General features: G+C 56.4%; 1 protein-coding gene across 1 annotated transcript; it reads right to left on the bottom strand.

The window, feature by feature from the left end:
* Window positions 1-4,473: 4,473 nt before the first annotated feature.
* On the bottom strand, window positions 4,474-10,416 carry NYAP1 (neuronal tyrosine phosphorylated phosphoinositide-3-kinase adaptor 1). The gene is made up of 6 exons (XM_068967109.1): window positions 10,349-10,416; window positions 8,543-8,901; window positions 6,573-8,090; window positions 5,520-5,735; window positions 5,202-5,311; window positions 4,474-4,731 (listed from the first exon to the last, which is right to left on the bottom strand). The coding sequence occupies exons 1-6, from the start codon at window positions 10,414-10,416 to the stop codon at window positions 4,474-4,476; spliced, it is 2,529 nt and encodes an 842-aa protein (XP_068823210.1).
* Between the last annotated feature and the right edge of the window lie 1,221 nt (window positions 10,417-11,637).

The following is an 11,637-nucleotide window of genomic DNA, read 5'->3' as shown; positions in this document are numbered from 1 at the left end:
CTTTCCATTGTTAACAAAAATCATTTAGTTAGTGCCATACCGGTGAACTTTGGGGTTGTTTCCCATTTTTCATTATTTCAAACAATGCTGCAGTTAGCACCTTTGTGCATTTAGCTTTGCACACTTGTCTAAGTATTTCCGTAGGATAAATTCCTGGAAATGGAATTTCTGAGTCAAAACCATGCACATTTAAAATTTTCACAAATATTTTTAAACTGACCTCCAGAGTCTATATTAGTTTACATTTACACAGTGAATGTCTGTTTTCTGCATACTTGCCAGACTGATGCTGTGAATCTTTCTCAGTTTTGTCTGATAGGTGACCAGTATTTCATTATTGTTTTATCTTGCATTACTTATTGTTAAGGTTGAACACATTTGTTGCTAATTTCTCTTTCTTGGGTGGATTGTCTATTCACATCCTTTGTTCACCTTTGTTGGGGTTGTTTTTTCTCTTATCAGCTCACAAATGTTTCTTATATATCATATCAATCTTTTTCATATGTGTTAGAAATAGTTTCCTGGTTTATGTTTGTAGTTTGACTTTGCCATATAGAAGTTTTAGCTGTGAATGAAATTAAACTTACAAGCCTTTTGGTTTATTTGTTACTTTAAAAAAATTTTTATTGGAGTATAGTTAATTTACATGTTACTGGTCTTCATATCATTTTAGAAGGGCCTCCTCTCTCCCAAGGTTGTAAGAACGTTCACCCACTTTTCCCTTTTAATAATTTGTTTTTACATTTAAGTCTTTTGATGTAATGAATGGAATAGAAATCCAGCTTCCCACACTCTCCCTGGACTAATTAGTTAACAATTCTCAAATAATCTTTTCCCCACCATTCAAGTGCTACCTTTATCAGATACAGCTAAATTCCGGTGTGCATTTCCTGCTCTTTCTGAAGTCTTCTGATAGATCATGCCAGTCCTGTGCCAATCCCAGCTCACATGCTTTCAATATATGGTAGGCCAGGTCCCCCCATTACTCATCTATTCAGAAAGTTCACTGAACATTTTCATTTTTCTCCTTATCATTCTGGATGAACTTTTGAACTATTTTGTCAGATTTCCCAAATTATCCTTTGGGGATTTAGAGACTGCATCAAAATCCGTCTAGTCAAGGCTATGGTTTTTCCAGTGGTCATGTATGGATGTGAGAGTTGGACTGTGAAGAAAGCTGAGCGCTGAAGAATTGATGCTTTTGAACTGTGGTGTTGGAGAAGACTCTTGAGAGTCCCTTGGACTGCAAGGCGATCCAACCAGTCCATTCTAAAGGAGATCAGTCCTGGGTGCTCTTTGGAAGGAAAGATGCTAAAGCTGAAACTTCAGTACTTTGGCCACCTCATGTGACGAGTTGACTCATTGGAAAAGACTCTGATGCTGGGAGGAATTGGGGGCAGGAGGAGAAGGGGATGACAGAGGATGAGGTGGCTGGATGGCATCACTGACTCGATGGATATGAGTCTGAGTGAACTCTGGGAGTTGGTGATGGACAGGGAGGCCTGGTGTGCTGCGATTCATGGGGTCGCAAAGAGTCAGACATGACTGAGCGACTGAACTGAACTGAGGGAAAACTTACATCTTTTACCTTATGGTTTGGTAATAACTAGTAATAAGAACTAGTTATGACGCTGTAGAACTAGTTATTACTCTGTTTATTCAAGTCTTCCTTGGTTGAGTAACTCAAAAGACTTTCGTTTTATTGATTAATCAAACAGAGGTCCTGTACTCTTGTTAAAATTACTCTTTAACATTTTATGATTCTAGTTGCTCTTATAAATGAGATAATTCCATTAAATTCCTAACTATTAAAAAGCTATTGGAAATCCTGCCATTTTTGATAACATGGATGGATCTCGAAGGCCTGATGCTAAGTTAAATAAGAAATACAGAGAAAGGCAAATACTGTACACTCTCACTTATATGTAGAATCTGAAAAAAAAAGAAAACCAAACTCATAGATACAGAGAATAGGTTGAGGGTAGCCAGAGGTGGGAGGGGGCGGTGGGGAAAAATGGGTAGAGGTAGTCAAAAGATACAAACTTCCAGTTATAAGATAATTGAGTCCTGGGGAGGGCATGCACAGCATGATGACTATAGCTAACAACACTATATTCTATGTTTGAAAGTTGTTAAGAGAGTAGATCTTGAGTTCTCATCACAAGAAAAAAAATTCTAACTGTGGTGATGGATGTCAACTAAACTTATCGGCGATGAGCATTTCACAAAATACACATATATCAAATCATTATTTTGTACACCTACATTGTTATATGTCCATTATACAATTTTTAAAAATGTAAATAACTTAAAAGCTATTCCTGGTTCTTAACTCTTATCTCTTGTCCACAATATCTCTTATAGAGCTCAGTCTTAGCCCTGAGTACCATCTTTATGTTGATGACTCCTAACATCCACATGTTTGTCAGCCCTCTCAAACCATCATTTTATCCCTAACTTGGTGTTTCCTAAATTTCAAATATTCTCACACCAGTGTTATAATTTTTCATAATCTGAGTATCACCTGTACTATTATTTCTTTGCTTACTATTTTCTTTAAACCAACTCATTAAAAATATATTTAGCCTCATCTTGTGTGTGCAGTAATCGACATGAAATAACAAATAGTCTGATGTGCTGACTGTCATTTCTGTCAATATGCATGAAAAGAAATACAAAACTATTAAAGTTTTTCAAAATGTTCTTCATATCACTCAAAAGACGTCTCTGGTATCATCCATTATATTTTTGAACCTCTGGTCTAGCTGGTAACAAACCTGAATATTTGCCGTTGTTCAGAATCAACATTCTTCCTCAAAGTCCCTCTCAACCCCACTTTCCATGGGTTGTCAAGCTAACCAATTCCTCAGTCATCTGAGTGCCAGCCTAGGGCTTCATGGATTCCCCCTGTAGCTCCTTCGTCTCTAACCGGAGGATGTTTTCTTTCAGCTGCGTCTTGCCATCTGTGCCTTGCCCTCCATTCTCTGAGACTCTCTGTGTAATCATCCTCCCTGGATTCCTTCTTGAGGACCAGCCTCGTGGGCTTCGAGGCCCCTCTTTCTGCACCAGCTTCATCAAGGTTGACCCACTGCCATCTGCATATTTAAACACAATTGCCGCCCCCACCCCAGCCCCGCAGACAGTCGTGTTGTGAGCTTGGGACTTTCTCCCTGCTCATCCAAACCTTACCTGTACTTTCAGGTGCACTGTGCAGGAAGCCTTGTCAGAAGAGTCCAGCCCTCTCCCTCTCTTAGTCCTGGAGCACTGTCAGCAATCTCATGCCCCTGAACAGACTACAAGCTGCTGGAGGGCAGGCTTCAGTCAGAATGTTCCTGCTGCCTTGGCACAGGGCCAGCACACATCAGATGCTCAGTTAATCTCTGTGGAGTCAGTGCACGGTGGCATTCCCAAAGACTTACCTGCAGCTGCACCTCTCCCGCTCACTTGCCATAATAACCCTCCCTGCACAACCTCCAGCTCCCACCAACCAGGGGCAAGAGGGAAAACAAAATAGGTGTGAAAAAAAAGGCGGAGCGCACTGAAATATAAGAAGCCACTTCTAGGATCGTTAGTCTTTTAATATATTATTTCTGAAAAGAAAGGAATTAAAAAAAAGTTCCTGACATCTCTTCTGGGTTTGTTTGTTTTAATTTAAATAAATACCCTGCCCGCCCCCCCACCCGCGAAAATTCCCCTCCTTCCCCATCATCCCGCCCATCCCTGGTGCTAGACCCTCACCCTGGAGCTAAATAAGATGCCCGGTTTGGAGCAGGCCAAGCTCACTACCCAATACTGGCGACCGGTAAATACTGTGAATGAGCCCTCTGGCCCTCCCGGACTGACTCCACTCTTACAGCCCCTCCCTTCTGCGGCCCCACTGCTCTCCAGACCTGTCTGTCCCTGGCTTGGCGGGGAGTGGACGGGGCGGGGAGGGCACAGCGTGGATGGCGGGACCTCTGGGCACTGGGGAGAATGCCAACTTGGTTCCCTTTACTTGCCCGCGATTCCCCACTCCTTGTTCAGGAGTGGATCAGACGGGCCCAGAATTGTCCACCAGACCGAAATAAACAACAAAATAATTACCACCTCCCCCACTCTCTAAGAGAGCCCCTTCTACCTCTCACTCTCCCTCGCTGACCCGCCCCCCTTTCCTCCCTGACCCTTCCCTCCTCCCCCATGCTGGCCTGGGGTGGGGAGGTCTACTTTGCTCAGAGGGGAGAGCAGCAGGAGGCCCTCACTCCCAACTTCAAGCAACTCCTCCCTCACTTTCCTGGGGTTTGCGACTTGGCACCCCAGGCCCGACGGGCCGGCCGACTCCCCGTCTCTGGGGGACGGGGGTTAGGGTGGAGGGCAGCGGGGGCTTCTCCCCGGCGGCTCTCTCTCACCTGGTCCTTAAAGCGTCCCTCCTTCGAGGCCAGTCTCCGGGAGAGCCGGGAGCCCCGCCCGCCCCTGGGCCCCGGCCCCCCGCCCCCCTCAGATGGCCGTGTCCCAGAGGACCGTGTGCTGCCGGCGGCAGGGCGGCGTGCCGGACTTGCGGGGCTCCGGCCCGCGCCGCCAGCTGGGGAGGATGGGCATGCTCTCCTGCTTGCAGAGGCCGCGGTCGGGCCGGTGGCGCGCCTTGATCTCCTTGCACACGCAGCGCTTGCGCTCGATCACCTCCAGCAGCTTGCCGTCGCGCTCGCGGGCGGGCTGGGGCGGCAGGGGCAGCGGCAGCGGCAGCGGCAGCGCAGGCTGGGTCTGCACCCTCTCCTCCCGCCGCCGGCCCCCGACGGGGTGGGGTGGGGGAGGATGGAATGAGGGGGGTCAAGGACCTCAGTCACCAGGCCCCGACCCCACTGCCGAGACCGCACCAAGATCTACGCCCCCAAGGCCTCTTGCCCTCTCCCCTTGCTCCCTGGTGCCAGGGAAGGCCTGTCTCCCCCAGGAAGGGCTTGCCTCTTAAAAACTGTCTTCCCAGTAGAAGGAATCCTTCCACCGCGGGAACGTCTTTTTCCAAAGGCACCAAGGCCCACGGCGGCCAGTGGTGCCAGCCTGGCTACGCACGTTCACCCCACCCCCTCGCTCTCCATCCATCCGTCCCTGTCCCCGGTGGGTCTGTGCCAAGGCCCCAGCCTGACCTCTCTCCTTTCTTCCCACACCAGGGTCTTCTTCCCTACCTGCTTCTTCACAAAGAAAAAGCCCAAGCCCGTCTCCATCCTCACCTGGCTCAGGGCATCCCTGGGCTGGCTGCAGGGCCGGGGGGTGTGGAGCGCAGCCTGCCGGACTCCGGAGGTGGAGGCAGAACGCCCCAGGCGGTAGCCTCCAGTGAAGTCTGAGGCAGAAGGTTGAGGGATGAGAAAGGAAGGGGGCACCAGGTTCCCCTCCCCCACCGCCCTGAGGATAGGAGACGCCCCGTCAGACTGACCCTAGCCTCATCCGAGGAGAGGATGAGACCTGGTATTAGGGTTAGGGCCCAGAACCTGGGTCCTGGGAGATTCCCCCAGCCCACCCCATCTGTGTGCGGGGCCAGACGGTGTCACCTCCGTTGCGGTGGCAGGCGGGGAAGGTCTGGCAGGGTATGGGCAGCGCCGTGCGGCCTCCTCCTCGGTCCCCTCCGTGGTGGATCCTGGCCAGCAGGCCCTCTGCCCCCTGGCTCCTCACCGGGATCCCTGATGCCACAGGGCCTCTGTCCTCACGCTCCACCTTGCCTATACCCTCAGCACTGCCATTCCAGGCCCGGGCACCATCCTCGATCTCTGCTGGGTAACAAGGAGAGCTCAGAAGCTGTACAATGGGAAGGATCTTGCTATCCCCCCAGCTACACGCACCACGACCTGACTGGACCAGGACAAAGAATTGCCCCGTTGTAGGTCACAGCTGGGAAGGCAGGGCCCCGACATCACACTTCACACACACACAGGAGGGACGCCAGCCCTGGCACCACCCCTGAGCTGAGAATTGTAGCTATTTACTGCTGCCAAACCCTTTTTCCTGTTCAGAGGGGTCTCCCCTACCCCAGCTTTAACTTCAGAACCCCTCCAGCCCCCTACAGGGCCAGAATGATCTCTGAAGCGGAGAGCAGCGGAGGCTCTTCCCTAGCAGAGGGGAGAATCCCAAATTCTGAGCTGGGGTAATGTGAAGGGGGGCCTTGGGGGAAGGGCTGCATGTGAACTAAGCTCATCTCTGAGTAGGCCTGGCAGAGCATTGCGTTGCCAGGCAACGGTAGGGGGCCTCCCTCTCCTCTCCCTCCTGTCTGGATGGGTTGCCATGGTAACAGCTGGGAGGCAGCTGTGCACACTCACAAACACACACACCCCTGCAGCCCAGTGGAGGGAGGGGCAGGGAGTAGAGCGGGACAGGACCGGAGGAGGAGACCAGATCCTGCCCCCTCCCCAGCCCAGGGCTTCCTGCCCTGCCAGCGCACACTCGGGGACCTCAGTCCTTCAGTCTGCTGCATGCCCCCATCCCTCCGACCTCCCAGAAAAGTTCCCAGTTCAGGACAATGGGCTGTGGCTTCCAAGTAACCCCTTCAACACCTCCACCAGATCATCACAGACATCCCCAGGGCCTCCCCATTCCCCCTCCTCACTCACTGTCCAGTTCCTTTGCCTTCCTCCCTCCATACAGGACCTTCCGCTGCAGAGCCCAGCCTGCCCCAAACGTCGAGGCGCCCATCTCCTCTTCCTCCTCCTCTGGCGTCCCTGCACTGGCGATGACGTGGGCACAGGAGATGCTGGCAAAGGCCCCCCCGTCGGTCCCTTGCTCTTGCAGCTGGATCTTGACCATGGGGGACGGAGCTCCCATCCCACAGCCCTTATTCAGCACCCCCCCAGCCTTGAGGCTCTCATAGGCAGGGGGTCTCTTGAGCCCAGCTACTGCAGCTGGGTAGGTCCAGAGGGGGGTCAGGGGGCCTGTGGTTGGATCTGGAAGGCCGTGTGGGGAGGCCAGGCAGGCGCGGTGGTGGAGAACCCCAGCTGCTGCACCCAGAGCCCCGCTGTGGGGGCTGGACTTCCCGGGCACAGGGGGCCTCGAGCTGGTGCACAGCATCCCATGGAGGACTGCGATTTCCTTCTCCGTCTTTGGCTCCCCAGCACCCAGGGGCGGGCCAGCTGGCAGGACGGAGTGCGTGGTCACCTTGACTGCTGAGTACACCATGGTGTAAGACACGGCCTTGTCCTTGGGGGCGCCGGGGAGCAAGGCAGCCGGGGCAGGAGGGGCTGCTGGCGCCCCTACCGCCTTGGGGCAGATCATGCTGTGGGAATTGGGGAGCTCCCGCTCCCCCCGGGGCTGGCCAGAGCCCTGGGGCGGCAATGGTGTTGAGTGGCTCCGGGCTCGGCCCGAGGGTCCCAGCAGCAGCAGGTTGGCAGCGGGAGGCGGAGGCGGTAGGGGAGGCGTCTCCCGCTCCCGGGCAGGCACTTGGGGAGCTGGGGTGGAGCCAGCTGGCTCCTTGGAGTGGCAGAGGACTGGTAGCCTCGAGACCCCGTCGCCGGGGCTTCGGGAAGCAGACTTGGCTTGGGGGAAGGCCAGGAGCGGAGGCCGGTGCTGGAGGAGGTTGGGGAAGGGCGGGGGAATTTCACAAGAAGTGGTCTTGGTGGGCGTGCCATCCCTTCGGCTCGGGAGGGCTGAAGCTGGCCGGCGGTGGGTGTGGGGCTGAAGGGCGTGAGGCTGGTGTGGCGTGGAGGCTGCGGTCAGTGCAGGGACCCCATTGGCCCGGCCTTCCCCGGGCTCCTCGGGCAGCGGGTACTTCATCTCCTCATAGATGGCCTCACTCTCGTCCGAGTCCGAGTCAGCGCCAGCCGGAGGGGTCGGGCCCCCACCCCCCAGAGGGGGCCCCGTCAGGCCTCCTCCACTCCGCCCTCCGCCCTTGAAGACATCGCCCACCATCTCGATGTACACGGGCTCTTCTTCCTGGGCGCCCGCCTCAGGGTCCCCGGCCACACAGGAGCCCCTGCTCAGGCGCTGAAGGGGCAGGTTCCCCCCTCGAGGGGAGGGGGCTGGGGGACAGGACTCATCGAAGGAGACCGACAGCTGGGTGTTGGGGCTTCGCCTGGGCTTCTGCGGAGGGACCTTCCGGCCGGACTCGCGGCCCTCGGGGGTTGGCTTCTGAGAGCCTGGGCAGGATGGGAAAGAGAACGAGACACCAGGCTCTCAGTCGGGGAAGGAAACCGGGAGACCCACTGTGGCCTCTTGACTCATCTGCCAGGATGAGTCCCCAGCTTTCCTCAACTCACAGCGCCAGTGGGTTCCTTTCCTACCAGTTGGCCTTGGCGCCTTCTAAAGAACTTTCCAGAGTCTGTAGCTCGCACCCTCAATTCTGCCCCCCACAAGGCCCTTCAAGGCCCCTCTTTTCCCAAGAATGAATTTTTCAAGCAGCTTTTCCTGCCCTTGAATGGTTCATCTGAGGCCCTTGCAAAAAAGAACCCCCCCCCCACATTCCCTGTGAGAATGGGACCTTCCACTTCCTGGGCTCCTCCCTGAATGAACCCTACAGGCAGGCCTCCCCCGGCCCGAAGTGGATCTTTCCGGTTCCCCCTGGCTGGGACGGTGGGGGCGGATGTCTCACCTGCTTTCTTGCTGGGGGGCGTCTCTGCCCCCGACCCCGCCATGCTAAGCTTGGTGCTGGGGTGCCTCCGGGGCTTGGCCGGGGGTCTTCGGGTGCCGCCATCCTCAGTGAGGCCCCCACCGCCCCCGACAGGCCCGCTCCCCACACTGTCCATGCTGCCTACCGAGTGGCAGGACAGGGATCGTGGGGCCATGGCGCTGCGGCAGGGGTGGGGGGTGTGCTCCTGGGAGGCGGGCATCGTCATGAAGCCCATCCTGAGAGAGCGGCGCAGCGAGGCGATGTCCCGCACGCGGACACCCGGCCCTGGGCCAGCCCCGGGCCCCGCTGCCGGGCCTGCGGGAGCCACCTCCTTACTGGAGCTGGGGAGAGAAGACCCAGGGGGAGCAGGGGTCGGGCCTCAGGCCTGGGCCTTCCGCTCCTCTTCCACCTCAAGAGCGAGGAGGAGCTGTGGGCAACCCTGGGGCCTCCCAGGGAGGAGGGCGGGGAGAGGTCGAATCCCAAGGCCTTGAGAAAGGGAAGGAGACTGGGGACAGGGATGAGAGAAGAGGTGAGCCCGTGTGCAGGGGGATGTCCCTGGAGCTGGCGGGCCCCAGCATGGACACCGCACATGTGGACGGCTTACAGACGGAGAGAAACGCTGGCCAGGGCAGCACAGCTCTGCATGGCACATGCACCTGCCGCCCGAACTCTGTTCCTTCTCCCTCTGACACGGGCCCACGCCCGGCCTCTGGCCTCTCCTCTTGTCCGGCTGCTGCTGTGGCCTCCGCTCCCACACCGAGTGGGCGCCTCCTTTCCCAGGCCCAGGCTGTACCGCCCGCCGCATCATCAGAGAGCCTCCCCCGGCTGATCTCTTTTTCCTCCCTGCCTCTCTCTCTCTCTCTTTCTTTCCCTCTCCCTCCGTTGTCATCCTCTCTCTGTTACCCTCCCGGGGTCACCCCAGTTCCCTTTCACTGTCCCTGAGTGTGAGTGAAAGGGGGGCGGCTGGCGGGGAAGAGGGGCGAGCCCTTGTGGGGTGGGCTCTCATTAGGGCCCTGTCTACTAACCCTTCATTAGAGAGAGATCACTGCAGTGATAGCTCTGATTAATCTAATTAACAACAAGAATTAAACTCCACAGTTTCGAGGGGGGAGAAGGGAGCAAGGAGGTGGCTCTGACTCAGGCTCCAAGAGGCTGTGCCATCAATGGGAGTGAAGAAGAGAAGGGAACAAGATGGGAGAGGCCAGGTGCCAGGTCTCTGGGGGGACAAGGGGAGGGGGCAAGCAGTGTGTGGGGGGTGTCAGTTCCAAGCCCTGCCTCTTCTGCAGGGCCCAGCCTGCATGTCCCCCACTACACACACACACACACACACACAGTCCTGTCACTGGGAAGGGGCCAAGTGGATTGTCTCTGGTGCCCCTCAAATGACTCCATCCTGGACCATGAGGGCAGCAGGGCCTGCCCCTTCCAAGGTCAGGTGATGGGGAACCAAGAGCCAGCCCCACACTGTCAGAGAGGAGATCACAGGCCAGAGGTGATCAGGAGGGAGGGACCTGGGCCTCTGGGGATGGGGAAGAGCCAACAGGGGGCCCCTGAGCCAGAAGCCCCCTCAGAGGCCAGGGCAGGGGCTGGAGCCAGGAGCCATGAGCAAGACAGAGATAGGGCGTGTGCAATTCCAGCAATTCTGTACTGAGCACAGACTCTGAGATCAGACTGATGACCAGGCTGCTGGGCTCAGGAAGGGCAGAGAGGGATGTGGCCCGGCCGGGTTGGGGTGCGGGAGAGAGGACGTGGGACAGGAGAGGGGGCGCTCTGGGGCTGCAGCCTTACCTCCTCTTGGCCTCCTCTTCCTTGTGCTGCCTCCACTCCAGCTTGGTTTTTCGGTAGAGGAGGTTCATGTCGTGGGGCAGGAGGTGGGGGCTGGGGGGCCCTGCTCAGTGCCACCAGGCCCGGGGGGCGACCCTCCCTGGGTCCCGGATCCACTTGGTGGAGAGGGGAAAGGAAAAAAAGAAATATGTGGGGTGGGTCGGGGCCAAGAATGAATGAGAGAGAGAGAAAGGAGCAGAGATGTGACTCGGGTCCTCAGAGAGAGGAAAACAGATGCAGGCACAGAAAACCCAACTCCGCCTCCAGGACCCACAGACAGACAGACATGTATAGAGTCATACACCCTGACAAAGGTGTCAGAGCCACACACACACTCTGGAGTGATCAGACTGATACAGCTCCCCATCCTGTAAATCCAGCCTGATCCACCACTCAGACAGGCCCCACAGACCTACAGCAGCCCTGCAGGCACACAAACACACACTCAGACGCACAAACCACCGGGTCACGGCCCCATCTCTACAAACAGAGGACCAGACACACAAACTGACATAGGTAAACACAACCTAGATCAGCCAGACACAGAGACATAAACACCCCGACACACCCACAGCACACACAGACCTCCAGATACACACAGATCGGCTGCACCGAACTGGACGTACCTATAGACAGGAGTTATGCCGGGGCCTACTTGTCTACACTGCACCCGGCTGGGGAAGGGGGAGACAGTCAGACTCCCTACCCCTTCTTGGGACCTGAGGCTGGGGTGGGGGGGGGTTGTCATGGGGGCAGGGCGGGGACGCTGGAGAAAGGGTGGAGGCACTCTGAGTTGGGCACCTACAAGACCACCCATCCATGTCTCTCCATTCCCTGCCGACCCCCTCGCCAGACCTGTGCCTGGGCCCGGGCTTCTATCCACCCCTATTCCTGTACCCTGGCCCCTCAGCAGCCGTCCCCGCCTCCCTCGCTGATGGCCCAAATCACCTTCCTCCTCCAGGATCTGGGAGGCTCTCGGCTTCCTTCTCCCAGTCTCCGCCCCTCCCTCTCACCCGGGGGTCTCCAGTCTGGCCCCATAGCTGCCTTCGGAGCGGCGGCCTCCATACCTGCTCCGGTTTCCCTTCCCCCAAACACACTCTCCTCTGCGCCTTCAGCCTCGCCTCTCCTCCTGAGCGCCCCTCCTCACTGCCGTCCTCTCCCTCCCCTGTCTGTTCCAAACCTGGTCGGCTTCACCCCCTCTCCATCCGAAGGCCCCAGGTTCCCGGGCACCCCTCCCCTTCCCCTTGTCCTGC

Source organism: Capricornis sumatraensis, chromosome 3, assembly GCF_032405125.1.
Source record: "Capricornis sumatraensis isolate serow.1 chromosome 3, serow.2, whole genome shotgun sequence".
In the NCBI taxonomy this organism is placed as follows: domain Eukaryota; kingdom Metazoa; phylum Chordata; class Mammalia; order Artiodactyla; family Bovidae; genus Capricornis; species Capricornis sumatraensis.
Note: the sequence above shows the minus strand (reverse complement) of the source record. Positions and strands in the feature narration are given on the sequence as shown.

Coding starts and splice junctions, on each gene's coding strand:
- NYAP1 (XM_068967109.1), bottom strand. CDS start 10,416: ATGAACCTCCTCTACCGAAAAACCAAGCTGGAGTGGAGGCAGCACAAG. Junction 5,736..6,572: donor GAAGGCAAAGGAACTGGACA/GTGAGTGAGGAG, acceptor GTTACCCAGCAG/AGATCGAGGATGGTGCCCGG. Junction 5,312..5,519: donor CGCCTGCCACCGCAACGGAG/GTGACACCGTCT, acceptor CTTCTGCCTCAG/ACTTCACTGGAGGCTACCGC.